Source organism: Tympanuchus pallidicinctus, unplaced genomic scaffold, assembly GCF_026119805.1.
Source record: "Tympanuchus pallidicinctus isolate F22 unplaced genomic scaffold, pur_lepc_1.0 scaffold17, whole genome shotgun sequence".
NCBI classification, from domain to species: domain Eukaryota; kingdom Metazoa; phylum Chordata; class Aves; order Galliformes; family Phasianidae; genus Tympanuchus; species Tympanuchus pallidicinctus.
In genome coordinates this window covers 16,411,523-16,431,609 of record NW_026294690.1, presented here as the reverse complement: position 1 = coordinate 16,431,609, position 20,087 = coordinate 16,411,523, and the positions used below count along the sequence as shown (strand labels likewise).

The window sequence follows — 20,087 nt, the reverse complement described above, 5'->3', positions numbered from 1 at the left end:
CATTTTTCAGGAATACTAAAGAAAAACACTGCAGTGGAGTGTTTGGTTTTTTTCCACAACTTTTGGCTACCTGCTTTACTACTTTTTCTGCGGGGCATACAGGCATCAAATCGTAGCCACATCAGGAGGCTTTAATGAAAGCATTCAATTCTAATTAGAGGAAGTGTCTCAAGAGCAATGTTGTAATTGTTTCTTGATTGTTCTAATTGATTTGCCTTTTTAAAAGGCATAACAGTGGAAGTAAACAGTGACACTATCACATCCCTGTCTTTCAAATGCTGAGTTATCAGTCCACGAAAGCAGCCCCACAGGACTGTAAGTTTGCTCCTTGAAATGCTGTCTGACATACAGGTTTGAAGGCTCACAGTGCAACAGCCTTTACTTCATTTTCCAGTCCTCCTCTGAGTACCTGATTCTTACTGATGCTGAGTAGGCAAATTAAAATAAAATTAAAATAAAATTAGTTGGAACTCATTCACATTTCTCTGTAACAGGCCCAAGTGTACTTACTATGGGACCTGTAGGAAAGATAAGATCGCAATCTGACAAGAAAATTGTAAACCACATTTTCAGGTGAAGCCTGTTGGCTCAGCAGCTCTGTGGTCAGCAGAGCTCCACCAGCTTACATCGGGAGGAATTTGGGCTTTGTAATCTTCCCAAAATCTATGAGAGTAATTCAGTAATCCAGGATTACTTGGACATTTTTTTATGAGTTTAATAGACATTAATATTTGATTGGCAACTTCAAACTGATATGTTAGAAGAAAAATGCACAAACTAAAACCAGCTGCATCAAATTACAATGTAACTGTTGTAATTTCTGTCATTAATTGGTTATGAAAACCAGACTTGTAAGATAACTTCCTCAAACCTTCTTTGTGTTCATAACTTTTTCACCCTATGGATAAAACAAAGAAAAAATCTCAGAGGTAGAAATGTTCACAGATATCTGTGGATTTACACCGTACAGCTGGGAGTACCCTGTTCTTATTTCTGAAGAAGAGACTATTATTTAGATGGCTTTTTGTAATTGTGAGCTGTTGTATAGTCTTGTAGTGTTTTGCTGTGAATGACAGCACTTAACTGAGTCTGATGACACTGTGAGGATTTAATTGTATTCTGCAGTGTGTGCATGCAGGTTTATCCTAGCAAAATGCAGAGGCCTAAGTATCATCACACTGTCACAAAAGAGATTTTGTATACGTTTATAGAAGATGTACCTTTTATGAGCACATCTGTGCTTAGGAGCAAGCTTGGGTAAGTCAGGATAGCAAATGATGTTTGCGCAGTCCTTCAGATATTAAAGGCTGTCCTGCCTTTCTCTGATGGGCATTTTTTTTTTTTTTTTTTTTTTTTTTTTTCAAAATCAGACATTTGTTCACTGCAGAATTTCATGTTTTAGAGAATTAATACAACAGTTTTCAGTGCTGAGGGATTTTTGTTTTGCTAGTGTTAAAATTCCAAAGAAAATTGTGCTCAGCATCTCTTTCCAGCAGGCGCTGTGAATGGCAATTAGCACCACAGCCCCTCTGCAAAATTTGTAGCAGTTTTGTTTAAAGCTGTTTCTAAAGCTCGCCAGAGATTTGCTGTTGTATCACAGTTCATATTCGATACTGTTTAAAACAATGTATTGCAGCTAGCGCCAGAGAGCAACAACATAAAAATGCAGCCCTTCAGACACCCTCAAGCACTGGAAAAGTCAAGAATCTGACTACTGGAGCCGCGGAGTATTTTACATAACAGATCACATATGACTGGGTCAAGTAGTTGCAGGAACAGTATTGCATATAAATATCTTCTGTTGCTGTTAAGTGTCTCACTGTAGATCTCAATAAAAAATACGCATAAATCTCCAGGGCGGGTTTTGCAGAGGCGCCGTGGGGTGGCTGGAGCCGGGGCTGCTGCCTTCCCAGCTCTCCCGCAGAATTGTTCTGCACTTCATGGGAAAAGGAACTAACAAAGCGACCCAGCAGACCGGGATAGAAGTGTTATCTGTCCTGCTCATCAGCGCACACAAATGCTTTGAATGCATCTCTCTGTTCTTTACAGGGTGAAGAAACTAAAGCGCTGACTCTCGTCCTTCATCGTGACTCAGGCTCTCTTGGATTTAATATTATTGGTGGCCGACCGTGCGTGGTATGTTAATTGTTAAAATATGTTTGCCCTTTCCAGTTGGGAAAAGCATGGAGGTCAACACTTAGAGGAAAAATGCTGCTGACAACTATTTGGCTCTCTTGGGATTCTTTCAGAGCAAATCTTACATTCAGATTAGTATTGGAGGTCTATTGACTGTATGTTCTTGTCTCTCACATCTTCAGTCTCGCACACGGTCACAGCCAGTGACACTGACACGGGTGGGATGTCACCCCAAAACGCTGAAAGCCCCGGTATCTTTTTTCTCAGACCGTACTGTTTCAAAGATAGTGCATGAGTTCAGGACCGCAGCTTTAGACCTTTTACAGTTCATTAAGAAATGGATATTTACTCTCCTTTCCACCAGAGACCAGGCTGCCCTCTGTGCAGGTGAAGGGATGTAATTTAAACAACCTACGTTTGAATTCCATGATTTCAGCAGATGTTTCCTGCACACACACTCACTAATGTATTTTTTCTTGATGCTTGCTGGCAGGAGCTGCTGCATCTGACTTTAATTAGATCAAGGAGTGGAATATACCTTGTCCTAGTAATTTAGAAAAGTACTCAGAACTACTCCTTGGACTGTCGGAAATGTGACATTAATGACAATTTATTCCTGGTGAATTCACTTGAAAGTTATTGTTTATAGTTAACATTTTTCAGTTCCTTTTCTGAGAAACTGTTCTGCACCAATAGCTGATTTCACAATAGACAGGGATATGAAGATACCTTATTAGTTAGAGGTTGTTTTTCACAGTTTTATTTCCAAGGTTCCAGAGGAAGAGCCGTGCAACTAAAAATAAAAACGCACTGTTGCTTTCTGTTTGATGTGCAATCAGGCTGCTGTCTCACTGGATTCTACATTACCATAATTATAATGACAGCTACTACTGAGCTGGCCTAAGTCAGAAGAAAACAATTATCCTGCAAATGATGAGCCTAATGAAAGTCCATTCCTGGCTGTACAGTTACTCAGAATGGGAGGATCAGGTGTTCTCATTAGTCCAAATAGTCCCATATTAAGATATCACTAAGAATATTTATTCCAAATTACATGCACTGCTGTGGCACAGGCGAGTTTTTGCTCAGCGCAAATGAGAGTTACTTCAAGGTTCAGTAACGAGTTTTTCATTTCATCTTTAAAGGACAATCAAGATGGTTCAGCCAGCGAAGGAATTTTTGTATCAAAAATAGTTGACACTGGGCCTGCTGCTAAGGAAGGAGGGCTCCAAATTCATGACAGGATTATTGAGGTATGTGAGTACACTATCCAGCCTCTTTTAATAGTCCGAGTTCTGTTGTCATGTCTTCAAATGGCATGAAGTTTAGCGTGGGTTCGGGAGAAATGTACCCTGGTAAACACTGTCTAGAAGACATGTCTGCTAAAATATGCTCGACTTGATTCAGTGCTGACCTCTGTGGCTTTAGGTATAGTTCTTACCTAAATATAGAAACCAGATTATGGTTGGTATGTGCACGTCCTGACTTTCTGAGGAGCGAGTATCTATCTGGTATGCCGTAGATATTTCTTTTTAAAGCTATTGGAAACTTGTAAGTTATTTAGTTAAAACCATATGTGAAATATCTGTAGTGTAAACCTTGATTTTATTTATCCTGGTTTCTAAGACCAAAGGTAATAAATGTTTCGAATGGCCAGAAAATATTCTACTCTGCAGTTTCTGTAGGATTTATTATAAACCTGCCTGAGGTACTCCATTACTGTTGTTTGTAACTACTTGTATTATTCCGTTTGGAGTCTGAATTTCTTCTCATTTTGCCAAAGTCTTGACATCAATAAAAAGGCCTTTCTGTGAAAGTGATGGTTGCTTGAAATGTTTGTTTGGGAAAAAAGATCTTTTTTTTGAGAGAGAGAGAGAAAGAATGAGGTTGGTTTTCATGAAATGCAGCTGAGTGTGAGTCCGTTTCCTTTGTTTAGCATTTTACAGTTTAAAAAAGTGTTCTTTGCTGTCTTATTTCTGTAGGCTGGAGAAACTTTGAAACTTTGAGAGTCTGTTGTTCCAAAAGATAAGTGCTGTGTTTGTTGCCAAGGATATCATGGAGCAACCAGTTTCTCTAAGTAATGGAATTCTATTGCTCTTATGTTTTGCAAATGAGCAGTAAACAGCTGTTAAGGATTTTCTGTTGGCAGAAGACAATGTGTATTTGCTATTTTCTGTGCTGTTATGGTAAATCGTATTCACAATTTAGTAAGGATATAAAATATTAATTAAGTTTCTTCATATGGAAAGGAGTGGAGCCACAGTAGCAGAACTATAAAAAGATAAGAAGCTGAGCTGTGAAATGATCCAGAGTTGCTTAAACCATATTTATGGTATAACATAATTGGGAAAAGGTCTGCAATTTTTGTTTGAACTAGGATTTTTCCCATAGGCACATATTTCCCCAAAAGCGTGTTTGAAAAGCTGACATCCGTTTCTGAAGTAGCGCATAATCACACGAACAAAACAACCATGAAAAACAAAACGTTGGAAAATCAAACTCCCCAAAGTAAGGAGATGTCCTGGTTTTCAATCTCCTTGAGTGTTAGCACTGTAACTCAGCCTGGAATTGCAACCATATGGCAGTTTGTTATAGGAGTTGCCAGGAGAAAACGAAGGCAGCTGACCTCCACAGGCCCTATAGATTCTGCTCTCTTGCAAGCGATTTTGGTCCTTACTGCTTTTCTCTGCTCCATTTTTCCAAAGTTCAGTATTTGGCACTGGTAGCACAGACCAGGCTGAGCAACTAAATACTGCTATGGTGCTTGTGCCAACGGTAAGAACCCAAGAAGAACATAGAGGAAGGCAGGCAGGGTGAGATTCCATGCTGTGTTTCTTGGCTGCTCTGTGAGTGCAGCCTTACCTCTGTCAGTAGCATTTGGGCAGAGTTCTTCCCACAGTTCCAAGCTACATTCTCTCGTAAGACAGAACTCCAGAATGAAAACACAAGGAGAACTGGTTGTATGTGTAGCATGCTAAGGGTAGCAGAAGCCCAACTGAATGCTGTGTGTTGACAGCCTGTGCTGTCTGCAAATTCGTTTTCATATTCACTCATTTCTAAATACACACAAAAGGCTGATGAAAATTCAGCAAAACGGTTACAAAATCACTGACTTTGGATGTGTGAGTTTGGATTAGGAATGCCTTGTTGAAGGCAATCTCTGGGAGACACCCAGCTGATGAGTTTTGATTCCCACTGTGGAGCAGTCACTGAGTGTGCTAATAGGTTCTTTTCAGATCAAACGGCTGAATTTAATGCCCCCCAGCCACTACAGGCATCCGGTTCACAGAACTAGAGTGGTCTGATGCAAAGCCCTAGAAATCCTTGTACTGGGGACATCAGCACCTAAAAACTACTGTATACTTTTTGACTCTGTGAAACTTGTATTTATTGCACTGTATTTAACCCTATTCTAGGCAAGGAAGAAAAGGGATACCTCTTGCAATCAAGGCATCTAACCCAGCTTTGTCATACTAGACAATTAGACAGATAATTAGATAGATAATTGAAATATCCTGTAAATTACCTAGCTGAAGATCAGTAAACATTTAATGATAGTCTCTAATGAAACAAAACCCAAAGTTCATAACTACTTCTGGCAGTTCAGCAGATGTAGCTGTAAATGACAAGATGCAATCAAAAGCCTCAGGTGGAACCCATCGCAGACAATAGAGCATGCTAATGGGTCACATTTGCTTTGAAAAGCACGAGAGATGACAAAGAAACAGGATAATTATCTAGAACTGAGTTTGGCTATCTAGAACTTATTTGATTTGCTCTTAATATTATAGTCTTAAGTAACACCAGCATGATTTTAAATAGACCCCTTCACAGAGAACTCTCATTCTAACATAAGATGCTGAGCATAAGATCTCCAAAATGATTCCAGAGTTCATGGCAGTGAACTTAAAATGGAGTAAGACAGAAATAATTTTATTTCCTTTTGAAAATGTTTCTTTGTTGTGGATCTCCTGGCAGGCATATTTTGGAGCTTATGTAAAATAAGAGCATTGTTTCTCATTTTCAAAACTGTCAAAACATTTCTCAGTACTTAGCAGGGATTACACAGTGTGCAATTTGGATGCATGGTGCTGTTTATAGCTGATAGCAAATGTTGCTTGGAAGTTCTTTCCCCTGACAAACTATACTGAGATAAACCTTGAATTATGTCGAAGATAATTATAAATCATATTTTCCCACTGGTTCAAATTTCCTATTTTACACATTTTAAAAGAATAAATATAAAAAAGTAAATCAGGTCTAATGACTGTCTTGAATTATCAGTAAAAGCATTTTTTGGGCTGTATTTCAGTAACACAGGCAGTGCCACTGTGAAGTGCTTCCACTGCTAAATGGCATACATCATCGAGATGAACGCTGCGTGATCTGTGCTGCTCAGTCTTGAAAGCAGCACACGACAGAAACACAAACACATCCTTTTCCTTCGTATTTCATTTTACAAATTCTGTAACATAATAAAGATATTTAGTGTTTACACAGGACCTTCAGGAATATCTTATAGCTGTTTCCTTTGCTGTTTTATCTTATTATCCTTATTTTGCAATTGGGTAATCTGAAGTATACCGGAAAGTATCTTCCCAAATTGTCAGGTCAGAGTGAAAGACTTGGATCTTGGTCTGTTCATTATTGCTCAATGCTTTTCACCTGTATCTGTTTCCAGGTATTTCACAACTACTCTAGAAGTGAGGAAGTAATGACATTATGAGACTTACTATAGAGTGGCTACAGGATTTTCATGTATGGCTGTGACTTATTTATTCAAAGCAAACAGCTGATTTAAAGTGATATTCTGAATTATTGTTCCATAGCAAATTGCCATATTAAAAACATGCTGAAACTATTGATTTTATTACAGAGGAATTACTATTTTCATAGAATACATTTTTGTCAGGGCAACAGAATGGTCCTAATTTCCTCTTGTAGCAGAGTTGGTTCCAGTCCCAGCCATGAAGAACTCCTCTATGCAGCTGCCTGGCATTTCTTAAGACAAAGTTTTTATTTTTAAGCACGTCAGCTCTGAAAGATTATGAATTAAGTACAGCATTTTCTTCTCACTGACGAGTAAACTCATTTGTTTAGCTTCAGAGGCTAAACAGAAAGGAGGCTTGAAATGCTGACTGCCTGCCACCTTAAAATGTTTTTAGTACAATTAGGGTACTGTTGCAGTATCATAAACTGTCATAGCTGCACCAAAACCACAAGAATTTATTCCACCTGAGCTTGCCCAATGTCTCATGCTGCTCGCAGGAAGGATCATTAGTTTAGGAGTTGAGAATTTGTCTCAGTGCATTTGATTGATTTTCCCCAAAGTGCACTCATTTGCTACACATTACAGGCTGCCTTTCTGTTAGGTGAGTTTCTTCACAGGTTACTCAAAGGAACAATGAAACTTTTTAGAAAATCATCTACTGTATGTTTGTAAATAAAATGTACAATTTGCTCTGGATTCTCCATTCAGCCTGTAGTACACAGGCAGTTCTAGCAGAACAACTTTCTGCTGTTTTCTCAGCAAACCACACTGGGTATCAGAGTTAGCAGTGTAGCTTTCAGAAAGTCAGATCAGCACAGAAAGCACATCAGCCAGGCAGGAGGGCAGGGAAAGGAGAGCTCACAGCAGCACAGCATACATTGCCCTGTCGGGGAAATATGTGGGCCAAGAAAGATCTGCTGCTTTGTAGTGGACTGAAAGAGTAAATGAAGAAACTTTTCACGTGCTCTGCTGGCATGGGACAGGATCTGGTTTTTCCATGAGGTTGAGTATTTGGGCTGAAAGAGTTCCATGTACTGCCAGCCCAGCTTTCCTGCCAGCATAGAGTTGTTCCCCCAGCTGCATGCCCACTGCAGCTTATCACCACTTGCAGACTGTTCACAGGAGACTTCCACAAGTAATCAGTAAATGCAATAACTGAGCAGAGCTTTCAGTTTCTCATTTGCTGGTGCACTTTCTAAAATCAGCTTTAACATGATAAACTTTTGCATTTTCTTGCAAAAGGCTCACTGTATGCACTAACTGAACTCCGATAGGCAGAGAGGCTGAACAGAATTTTTCATTGTGGTGAATGGAAGAGTTCAGCTCTGCAAACAAAATTTACTATGCAGATACATGCACTTAGGAATTAATTTTCTGGAAAAAAACTATTTTAAGACAGCAACTTAAAATTGACTGTTCCTGTTCCTGCCAGGACATGCAAGCACACTTGAGTATTTCTGGAGTGGGAACATAGTGGGGAAATGAGTACAGTTATAGCAAAGTCAGCTTTTTTTGGTGTCTAACTTGCAGAACATTTTCCAAGCCCTTTGTCCATATCTGCTCATGTATCACGAAGCATCCTCATGTCTGTGCTAAAGCATAGGTCTTGCAGGTTGCTCAGTGTTAAAAGGGAGTTTTAAGAGTCTTAAGGGGAAAATGGAAATTAAAACAGAAGATGTTGGTTATCACTGCATTTTTTCATCTCACAAATGGATTTGCCTGATTCCCCATCAGTGCTGCATTCTGAGCTGTGGGAAAGAGGGCAATAAACCAGACAGCAAGAGGGGGATGAACCAAAGATGTGTAGTGCATGTTTTACAGTAAATATTGAATCATCATCCTTCCCACAAGCAGCAAAAAAAAGAAAAAAAGAAAGAAAGAAAGAAAAATCCATTGGATGGATTGGAAATATAAAGTTCTGTAAAGAAGGAAACAATTGTTTCTACCCTAGTGGATGAGGAATATACTTTCTAAGTCATATGCTTATGCATCAAACTTCCTGACTGTAGGAAAATGGGAGAGAAAAATGCCAGCAATGAGACAGCCTTTTATAAGACTTTAAAAACCAAATCACTCAAGGCATGGACTGAACAACATGTGCCCCACCTCCCAAAATTCTTTGGTGTGATGATGAACTTGCTTGGTACCATGAAGAACAGGACTTGGAGAGGAAATGCAAACTGCTTTGATAACTTCCAGGCCTGCCAAACCTCACGTGAAGTGTGGGACCCAGACAGGCGACTTGTGTTGCAAGATCAAGGCTTGTCAAGCATCTCATCCTGCCTCCCACCCTCATGTTTACCATTTCCAGTGAGTGAACCCACGCTTGGTTTGGTTTCCTCTTGCTAACATCTTGTCAGCATCCCAAGGACACCGGCTCAGCATATGCAGCCCCTTGCCAGGCTGTTCTGTGCCAAGGCAGGACGAGGTCACCCACAGCCTGGGAAGGCACAGTGTGAAGGTTCTCCTGCCTGGTGTCACCTCATGGGCTGCAGGAGCAGTCACAGTGCTGTGCACAAGCCTGTGCCCTGGGCATGAACTCCAGGGAGAAAATACAACTTGAGAAATTCAGATTCTGGCTTTATGAATTATCGCTCGTTCAAAGTGAAAAATAGCTGTTCCATATCCTTTTTAGCTGAGCAAAAAGAAATGCATCAAGTTCCAACAAATACTTTTTAAAAAGATGAACATAAAGCCTTTAACAATGGGGCAATTTAATCCTTTCATATGTGGCACAATTTTTTGCATTTTAAATCATCTCCTGTTCAGTTTTCCACGTTGAAAGCCAAACCATTATGATGAACTGTTAGATTTTATTTTTAGATTTTTGAATGCTCTGAATCTTTTTAGAGAGAGCACACAGAACGTCCTATCAACTATTTTCACACATTTTGTTTGTATCACAATAATGGAGCAATCAGATGCAATCATCTCTGGTTTAGTACATATGTAGTACATTACCATGTCAATCGTATGAAAAGATATGCAAAAAGCGAGTGCAAATTAACTGGGGAAAAAAAAAAGCAAGCTCAGATCATTGCCATTCAAAATGCACTTGAGTAAAATTTGCATAACTTTTAATTCAGAATTACAGGAAAGATGGAATTTGTCCAGTAAACGTGCAGAAAAGCTGTATGTATGTATGTGTGAGGTCAGCAGGCCTTTCCAAAAATCCTCCTCATGGAGCAGCTCACCCTGCAGTGCTAACCTGGTCTGTGCCACTGGTGGGATTTGTCTTCAAACCAAGAGCATGGTATGGAGACCTGCCTGTTGTGAGCACTTCATTTGTCTGCATTTCACAATAGCACAGTTTCCTTTTTTCTCACACATATTATATGAAAATTGAAATGAAATCCTAGAATCTGTTCTGGTAACACCTACAATGCAGTCACTTCTAGACAATGGTCTTTACAGTGTTTAAGCCAACTTCTTCTTAATAGAGCATGTCTTCCAGCACGAAGTATTGGGTTGTTTTATTCCTTTTCCTAATTTATTCTTTATAGCACGAATATCTAAAAGCTGTTCACAATTAACCACAGTTCTGTGCTTTAAACACTGAGAGGGGACAACTTATCAGCACTGTGACTCTAATTCCAATGCTGCTGACCACCTCTCTACTTTATGCATGATGTTGATAATTTTTAAAGCAATACAACTTTGCTACATTATGTTTCACTACAAAGCACAACTACAGGACTTATAAAGTTTTTAGACTCTCATAAACAGAAATGGTACTGGGCTGATAATAATAGTATAGAGATGTTTTGCTTCAGTACTGGGGCTTTTAAATGAGTGCAGTATGTAAGTTGTTGCTTTTATAATGTTGTAGAAGTTGTGTTTTTTTTTTTTAATGCTATCTGTAAAATCTTATGCCTGTGAAGGGAATTTTCCACTGAAAGTGGAATTTGGCTTTTAAAGACTGAGGGAGAATAATGTTGCAAAAATGGGAAGTTGTGAATTGCTCTGAAGAAGGGGACTGGTACAAACACTGTGTGTGAGAGACACACGTCCCATCCCTGTGCAGTAGCCATTCTTCTGGAGAAGGGCCAGGTGATCACTGCGCTTTGGGCCACACAATTCCATACAGCCCAAACGTTGCAAATATCTTTTCTGCATCTAAAATGGCGCATTAATGGTGGAACGCATTTCAGTTGTGCAAGGCAGGTGCAAGAAAGTCACGTTATGCAAAATACTGTCTTCTGTTGGTACAAGCTCCTTGCTACTAGCCTTCTCAAGCCTTGTGTTAAAATATTCTTTCAAAATGATCACTGATTTATATAGCCTTGGTTGTAGAACTTCACCTATGGATATCAGGAATTGCATGTGCTCTGGCAGGCTGCTCTTGTACACCCTTTCACAATGACAAAATATAGATGGTTATCGTCTGTAACCTCAGTATACTATCCATTATTACTTCCAGTTCATCTACCAGCAGTACAAAATAACTAATTGGGTTTAAGTGACATATGCAGAGGCATGACAGCTCTCTTAATTGTAAAGAGTTTTATATGGAAACACTTTCAGTTTTTCTTCTGTCTGTTTTTCTTCTGCCAAAATCCAAGTAACTTTGAACTACACAAAAGTCTAAGTAACTCTGAAAGCATCACAGGGATATGGGTAATTGTGAGGTCCCACCTCCAAGTTTAACAAACAGAGTGAAATCTTGCTTCCCAGGGTGACAGAATGACAGAGGTTGGAGAGGATCTCTGTGTTGCTCAGAGCAGGGCAAGCTGAAGCCTGGTGCCCAGGGTCCTTCCTTGGGATGTAGAATAGAAGCACGCACACGCTGGGTTTGTGAATAGGCCTTTTGGGCTGTGGGGCTGGGCAGGAATCTCAGCTGCAAACTGGTAAATATTATGTATGTTTGATTGATTGGATGAACATGAGAAAGAAACCAGCAACAGGAAGGGAGAGTGAAAATGTTTCCTGAATCATTTGGGGGGAAAAAAAAAAAAGAGCTTTTCAGTGCTGTTGTTTTTTTTTTTCTCTGTCAGTTCTGCAGGCTTCCCAGCTCAGGAAGATTTAGTTTATTTCTCAAAAGGTCTTGCTTATAAAGCAGATCTTTCTCTGGCTCCAGCCAGCTCTAATAAAAATTAGCAGTAACCTTAGCAGCTGCCGTGCCACATGACTGCTTGGGATTGCATAACTGCTTTTTCCTTCTAAAGAAACACACAAAGAGATCATCTGATCTCCTGCCTTGCAGCATTCTCTGTGAAGTGTTTCTCTAGCTTGATTCCTAAACAAAAATCTTTTTCTTCTTTCTTCTAACAGTCCTCTCTTTTTAAGACCAAAGTCTGTCCATAAATAGTAACGGACTGTAGGCAGAACTTTCTTGACTTAAGCCCATGAATGAATTGGGTGATTTTTTTTTTCTGTTACTCAAACTATTACTGTTTATCAACAGTAAGGCACGTCTCGAATAAGAGCTAATGTCAGCCTGAAGTCATTCAAAGAAATATTTTGCTGCTGAAACTGAGGCTTTTTAGGACTGTTAGTATTCCTGAGAGTATGCTTTTGGATGGAGATGCATTGTGGTTTGACAAGAAGATAAAGAAAGAAAAGAATCCTGTGGCCATATAATAGATGTAAACTGAACACACTCTTGGCTCGGTGCAGGTCCCAGTTAATTCACTGGAAATCCCAGTGTATTTAACCTGATCCACAAGCACAGAACAGTTGGAAGTTTAAATTACTCTTCCTGTGTGGCATGTGGAGATGGACCATTGTTTTCTGACTAATTGGTTTTCCCTCTAGCAAAAAGGAAAAAAAAAAAATAAAATTAAATGCTTATTCCATGCAGCAGCATCGTACCACTTCTGCAGAGCACTACACAGTGTCAAAGAAAAAGGTGGAATTGATCTATGAGCAGACGTTGCTCTGCATGAAGATGCAGTGCAACCTGTTAGATTCGATGTGGCTAAGGGCAGGGTGAGAAGCAAAATGCCTTTTGCTGGTCCAGCAGTGTTGGGGCAGACACACCAGTGTCCCACTGCACAAGTGCTTCCTGGAGCCAGAAGTCTCAGGCAAACTTGTAAGCACTTTTATAAGAAATTCTTGGTGGAGGCTAGCATTCATGTACTGCAATTGTTAAGGAAATCTCAGGTCTCCAGCTTGAATCCTTAAGTCAATTAAGTGTGCTTTGAAAAGAGTGCCAACTCTTCATAGCTCAGTTCATTCCAAGTGTGAAGCAGCAAAAGTGAGACAATGATAATGTCACAGAATATGAGATGTTGCTAAAAATAATGGGCAAGTTCTCATGCACTGAAGCCTTGGAACCTGCACATTTCAAGGGCACTGGCTTGCAGCAGTCAGATTCCCCTCATTCACTTGAGCTGAAGCAGTCAACCTAACCAGAGGATTGCAGAAGACTGAATTTATAGAATTTTCATTTTTGCATCTTCCCCTTTTTTCTGCTGCAGTCTTTCTTTTTCCATCACTTTTCGGGAAGACCTAATTCTCATTTTGAATCAAAAGTTTTGGCACCTTTTATAACATAGACTGAAGAGTTTCTAGAATCGTTCCTTTGGTAGAGGTTACCATCAAATAACTTGGAACATAAAGAAGTGAGCAGTCTTCAGATGCAGTTGCAGTTGACAAGTTTCCTGCTAGCAACTTGTATTAATTTAATTTCACACAGCCAACTCTGGTTCCTTCTTGTATTTAAAAGTTTTTTTTTAAATATAACCTCTCATTGTTTTTCTTTCATTTTGGCCTCCTTTTCTCTTGCTTTGTAGGCAGTTTCCTTTGCAGCAGGGGAATTGCTGTTTCTATTACAAACCTTTCTCTGGCAACTGGAACTTTTCTTTCAGTTTTAGCCCCTGCTGATAATTAAAGTTTTCTCTTACTCTCTCTTTGCTTTACATTTACCAAAAATAAAGTTTGTTTGCTCTCTGAGGATTTCACATCACAGAAGATTTTTGCAGGCTTTCAGAGCTGCTGACTTGAACCAAGTAATAAACGTAGGAATGAGGAGGGGTGTCAGAGAGTGATAGATAAAATATTAGCCTCTTGCTGGGTCTAGCAAATCTCCAAGTTTTATAGACTATTAAAGGCTGCTTTCACTGGGCTGACATTGTGCATCTCAGCTCGTTTTCCCAGCTTCCCTTCCTCAGACAATCTGAGCAGTTGGATACCCGAATTCATTAGATTAATCAGAAGCATTTTAGTAATGTATCTCAGGCAGAAATAGAGAGGTCAGGGGGTCAAGAAGATGCTGTGACATTTTCTGTGGGGCTAAAATGAATTCCATGCATTCGCAAAAGAATCAGGAAGAGCAGTGCCCCGACAGCCTTCTCGTGTTTGGGCCATTTGCTGTTAACTGATGCTGGTCTCTTGATTAGGTTTTATGCTTGCTTTTGCATAATGTGTTATAATGTGAATAGATTTGTGGAACAAAGGAACCAAAACCCCACAGCGAGAGCTAAGGCAACACACTTCTCCCTAATCCTGTCCCTTTTGCCCTGAGTAATAATTTACCCTAAAAATAATTTCTTTTCCTTTTGTTTATTCCGTACTCTGAGGTTCTGATCAGTGTGAACAAGGGTTGCAGAATCCAGCCCATTCTACTTCTATGTGTCTGACTGCAACCATTTAATTCCTTTCCTTTAGAAAACCTTTTTTTAAAAACAAAAACAAAAACCTAAGCCCAAAAGCTTTTATCTACTTAGAAAGTGTTTTCCTGCAGTTTCAGGAAGAAATGCAATTAGCATGGCTGCTTAATTAAACTGAGCTGTCAATGAAGCGATAAACCATGGTACAATTAGCTTATCCTTGGAGAAGAATGCAAATTAAGGCTATAACTGGAGGTCTTGGGAAAGGTCTTGACTGCTTTCTGCCACCAGCCTGATAATCACACTAAGTCATTCATATTCTCAGGCCATCAGATGATGTACACCATCTTTTGCAGGAAAAAAAAAGAACTATGGGAATATGTATGCAATCACAGCATCAGATGGATGCTAAAAGACTTAAGGCTTTCCATATCTATCATTGATACATTACCTGTGAGTTGTTACCTGTAATTCACATGTCAAACCATGAAAGCCCTTTCTCAAAGGGAATCGTCTTTAAGTAGCCAAGGGCAGCAGGACAGTATTTTAAAAACTGACAAAACCCAAAGACAAATCCTGACCTGAAGCAACAAGCACAGTGACCAATTAATTTGGTATCTACTAGTGCAAAAACCTTGGTTAGCTGAAGTCAGCAGTGAAGGTTTCACATTCACTGGGAACTTTTGTACCAAATAAAGATCAATAGTGAAGTTACACCCGCTTGCACTGGTGGATCTGTGGGAACTGATGGCCACATTTGTAAAATCTTTCCTAATCTGATAACAAAAAGTAAATCTAAAAGTATTCATTCTGTTATTTTATGTTCCATGCAAACCTATAGTTCAGTTTGGAGCTGAATGGGAACCCCTTGGCATAAAGCTGTCTGTAGCACAAGTAGCATTGCCATAAGCTGTCTACTGCAGAAAAAAGCCTGAACATGTAAACATGCTTAACTTTAAGTACAGAATTGACTTTACTAAAGCCAAAGGGACTACCATAGAACGGTGGAATTCCTTGTGCTGGGGGAGACCTTAAAGCCCATCCATTTCCAACCCCTGCCGTGGGCTGGCGGCCACCCAGCCTGGCCTTGGGCACCTCCAGGGATGGGGCACCCACAGCTCTGGGCAGCAGTGCCAGGGCCTCACTGTGCTCTGTGAGAAATTTTTTCCCATAATATTAAATCTAAATCTCCACTCTCCTAGTTTAAAACCTTTTGCACTTGTCCTGTCACTATGAACCCATTTACAAATCATTCTCCTTCCTATTTATAAGCTCCCTTTCAATAGTGGAAGGCTGCAATGCGGTCTCCCTGGAGCCTTCTCTTCTCCAGGCTGAACAAACCTCAATTTCATATATGTAATATGGATTTATGTGTTTATAAATGTGCAGAGATACACGTATGTATGAGTATATAATATTTATATACTTTTTAATATGAGTATATTTATATGAATATATTTATATGAGTATAAAACATGTAGTTGTCTATTATCTAAGTGTATATATCTGAATAGATACATATTTATTGATTTATAAATATGTAAAAGTGCTGCCCACATTTCTTCCTTCTGCTTCTCAGAAAAGTCAGTAATTTTTGTGTATCAGAGTCTAACTAGATTTATTATGTACAAGTTTACAATTAGGTTTCCTTTCGGTTGGATGTACAAATTAAAGAAACTCTGGATCAAGTTCAGTTCTAAATCTACAGCCTGTTGGAAAACCTTTATTGTCCTTATTGCCTCCTAGCCATTTTGTTATCTAAATAGCCTCGGGATTAAATTATACTATTATGTTAAGAAATGTAACATTTAGAGCATTAAAAGCACTAAGTGTGTCTTTAACTCACAAGTGGGCCTGATATTTGTTTTGCTTTATTCTTTACTGTGTCAGACAGAGGATTTCCTACCGCTGCTTGTGAAAGGAAAGCTGGGCTTGGAATTAGAAAGGAAAGCATAAAACTAATTGTTTGATGGTTTCATGTTACAGACCACCTACACTGAGGAGGCTGAGAGTTTAAGTAAATTGAAACTGTAAAGAATGAAACAGTTAAAGGCTAGCGACAAACAGATAGGTAAAACTTAGTGCAAAATTAGGGGAGCAACGAGACAATTTAATTGCATTTTGTTAGCAGTTTGGTACTTGGCTTTACATGCATGAAAATATGAAAGCTAAAGGAGGAGGCACTTAGCAGAAAAGTGGCTAAATCCATTCCATATCCTGTCAGCTCTCACTGGAATGCTATGCACAGTGCTTTGTTTATTTTCTAAATATAGATATTTAAAGTTTTCATATACAGAGCTGACAGAATTAATTTGCACTCCTAACAATCATCTTGTGATAAAAACTATGTATATTCAGATACTGCTGTACATAATTCCTTTAAAATAAAGAGAAACATACAGTAAACATGTAAGGGAGGGGAGAAAACCAAAAGCACACATATGCCAAGGAGAGACTTGTTTAAAAAAAAAAAAAGAAAGCACAGGGCAAAATTATTGTTTTACTTCTTTTGGGACCTCAACAAACAATTTATCCATGAAATATTAAGAGTGGCTGAAATACAGAAGTCAGCTTCAAGGAAGACACATCTGTCAGTGCACTGCATAGTTTGAAAAAATGTAATTGCAGTCCTCCTTATCAGACTTGAAAACACAGCTCCTGCATGGAATTACATTTAAAATTTACTTCGGGGTGAAATATTTACCTACTTAGGATCGCTCCTAAAGCAGTTTGCTGTAGGGCCATCGTGCAGTACTTTATAGGCATAGCTGATTAATGGCTCTGTACTATCACACTTTAACTTCTTTGTCTAGAGGGATTTCAAACAGTAACAGAGAACTTCTCTCAAAACGGGGGAATCTGATTGTTTCAGACTACAGACTGTTATGCAGTACGAGCTCAAAGCCAGCACTGCCATGGATTAGATTAAGGAAGTTTAGCTTAGTGAAAATGAAAAACTTCAGATGATAAAGAAATTAAAAAGCTGTGAACTGAAGTTTAATTGCACTCGGGCTGTTTTTCAGAGACAGCGCTTACACTTTGTTACTATTTGTCTGGCGGTTGGGTTCCACGATGATAACATTGTGTAGGAATTTGCACAGAGCGGGCTAAAACCTTTCATTCCCAAGCACATTTATCTTTGTCTCCATCACTCGGGTGTCTCACAGCTCAAGAGCAGGAGGCCAAGCAGATACATCTTCGCTTGTGCCAGAAACAGGTCCTACGTGCTAAGGAGCAAAACGCTCTTTCTGGTTTGGTAACCCTGGGAGAGATGTAATTTTTACTTGTGCTCTCTTCTTTTGGGGTGGGTCTGAATCAATCTATTGTTTCATAAGGACAGCTGCAGAGGACATGAGGGAAGCTGGAATGAGAAAGGAGAAATTGATTCTTGTTCAAGACAGAACTAGAAGTTTTCTTAGTGCAGATGTTTCTGGAGTGGCAGCTCTCTGCAGACACCATCAGTTATGAGCTTGTAAAGGCCAATAGGTTCAGCAGAGCAAAGCGATGCCTGATGCATTTTAACAGGTGCCAGAGGAAGCCTTCTCACCTCACACACTTAAACCAAAGTAAGCTTTCAGTTATGACCTGAAACGGACGTTTTCCCCAATCACGAAAAGAAGAATTTCACATCAGCAGCTGCCGGGCTGCTGAGCAGGCTGACACTGCCTTTCCTTTCCAGGTGGGGAGTGTTATTGTTTCAAATGCCCCTTTTAGAGACCTCTTTCAAAAAGCCCTGGGATATGGAAAGACGCTGGAAACTATTCTGAATCCTTGCAACAGGTGGTTAGAGTCAAACTGCACTGCATAAAAGTTGTAGTCCTTCCAACACTTCCATTTTAGCTGCATGAATTATGTCTTATGCAGCTTAAGCAAGTTGCACTCAATTTTCATGTGCTTTTCATAATAAGCAACCAGGGCAAATGTTATTTTAGTTCTTTCTCCTTCAAAACACACATGGACAAACAAACATCTCCTCTTGTGCTATTGCAGCGCAATAACTAGTTGTCTTGTTTATGCTTTACTTAAAATATTTTTCTTCAGGCCTGTAGGACAAAAGTTCTTTCCACTTGAAAGATGTTTGCACTGAGGCAATTAAAAGATAGTTAATGATAGAGCTGGATGAGCCATCGTGTACAGTCGCTTACTAACTGTGCTATCAATTCATTCTATGGAGTTCTTTGTATTTGTGTCAAACACATCCGCATGAACTTATTGCACAGCCTGATGTGTGTGATTATCTAAGCTCGGCTCCCATGTCTGTTGACTTTGTTCTTCCTCTGGATGGAAGCAGGATTTGGGTCCCAAGATGCAGTGAGAGCACAAGTACTGCATAAAGGCTGAGTTAAGCACACCTTTCAGCTCCTCAGTATCAGAATGCTCTCAGACATTTTCCATTCCTATTTTTAGGTGTAACAAAAGGCATCAGAAACTGTCAAGTATGCAGGGCTCATGGCTCTCATTTGCAGTGCCCGCTGTCAGTTCTGAAGCCCACCGAGCCCAAGTCTGAAATCTTTATCTAAAGAGTTGTTCTCGTGTAATTACTCACATAGCAATGTCTTCATGGAGTATTTTCAGTGCCTACATGTTTTCTCTGCTGCAGTCAGCACGAAGCCACACTGATACCATTTCTTTTCCAGTGGTAAAAGGCCTTTGATCAAATACTGGTGATAACTCCTAAAACTAATTTTGTTTGCTACCAGTGCTAAACAGAGAAATTAGTTCAGTGGCAACAACTGACCAGACTCTAGAAACAGAAGGTAAATAATGCAAGACTATTTTACATAAGTGCCAAATATTTGACAGTTTTACAACTGCCTTGTTATTTACAACAACTGTTGGTTAGGATAAGAGCATTTGCTCTTTCCATTTCTGGTCTTCTCACACCCTTAAAACCATTCATGCTTGGAGGATGTGCTAAGAAACTGTGCCTTTGTGTTAATTCCACTTGGTCATCTGAAAGACTATTTATCATTCAGCTATCACAGTAGACCCAAAGGTTTACTTGAGCAGTTCAATTCACCAGAAAGAAATAAACAAACCAGGTTGTCATTTAAGGTAGGGGCTCATAGTGGCTTTGGTGGGCTTGTTTCATGGGTAGTCAGAGAGGAGTCATATTTTTTTCTGCTTGCACTGGAGAGGACAGGCACCTTCTGCCCAACTTAACCTTTAAGCCACAGTATAAAAGTTACATGAGATCCAATGCTGTTGGTCATCTTTTATTATTATTACCCTAGCAAGGCCTGAGGAACCCTCACTGAAACTGAATTCCCATTGGCAGTAATGCCTGTCTCCAAAAACGTGTGGTGTAAATATTCAAAACACACAGAAGGACGGAGTGAAGAGGGGTCGTATCATCATAGCCACCAGGGAACCGAGGCACAGATTACTTCACACAGTGTCACTTCTCAGCCAGGTGCAGAACCCACACCTGTCAATCCAGCAAGGTACTTAACCACCCTATTACTGTATATGCTGAGCTAATTGAGGGAAAGTTTAGGGGAACATCACTTCTAATGTGACCAACTGAGCCTGTATTAAAGTATGCACCACCACATCTACACCATTTTATTTAATACATGTTTGAGCAGATCAGCTAGCAAATGTTAACAGTTTATGTCAATGGAGTTATA

General features: G+C 39.6%; 2 protein-coding genes across 2 annotated transcripts in view; both read left to right on the top strand.

Annotated features, from left to right (window-relative positions):
• The window catches only part of SHQ1 (SHQ1, H/ACA ribonucleoprotein assembly factor), a 1,172,872-nt gene that overhangs the window by 909,770 nt on the left and 243,015 nt on the right, over positions 1-20,087 (top strand). The gene's annotated exons all lie outside the window — the stretch shown is intronic.
• The window catches only part of PDZRN3 (PDZ domain containing ring finger 3), a 120,002-nt gene that overhangs the window by 4,150 nt on the left and 95,765 nt on the right, over positions 1-20,087 (top strand). Inside the window, exons 2-3 of the mRNA XM_052679010.1 lie at positions 2,050-2,136; positions 3,282-3,389. Coding sequence (XP_052534970.1) covers positions 2,050-2,136; positions 3,282-3,389 — 195 coding nt within the window. The remainder of the gene's footprint in view (positions 1-2,049; positions 2,137-3,281; positions 3,390-20,087) is intronic.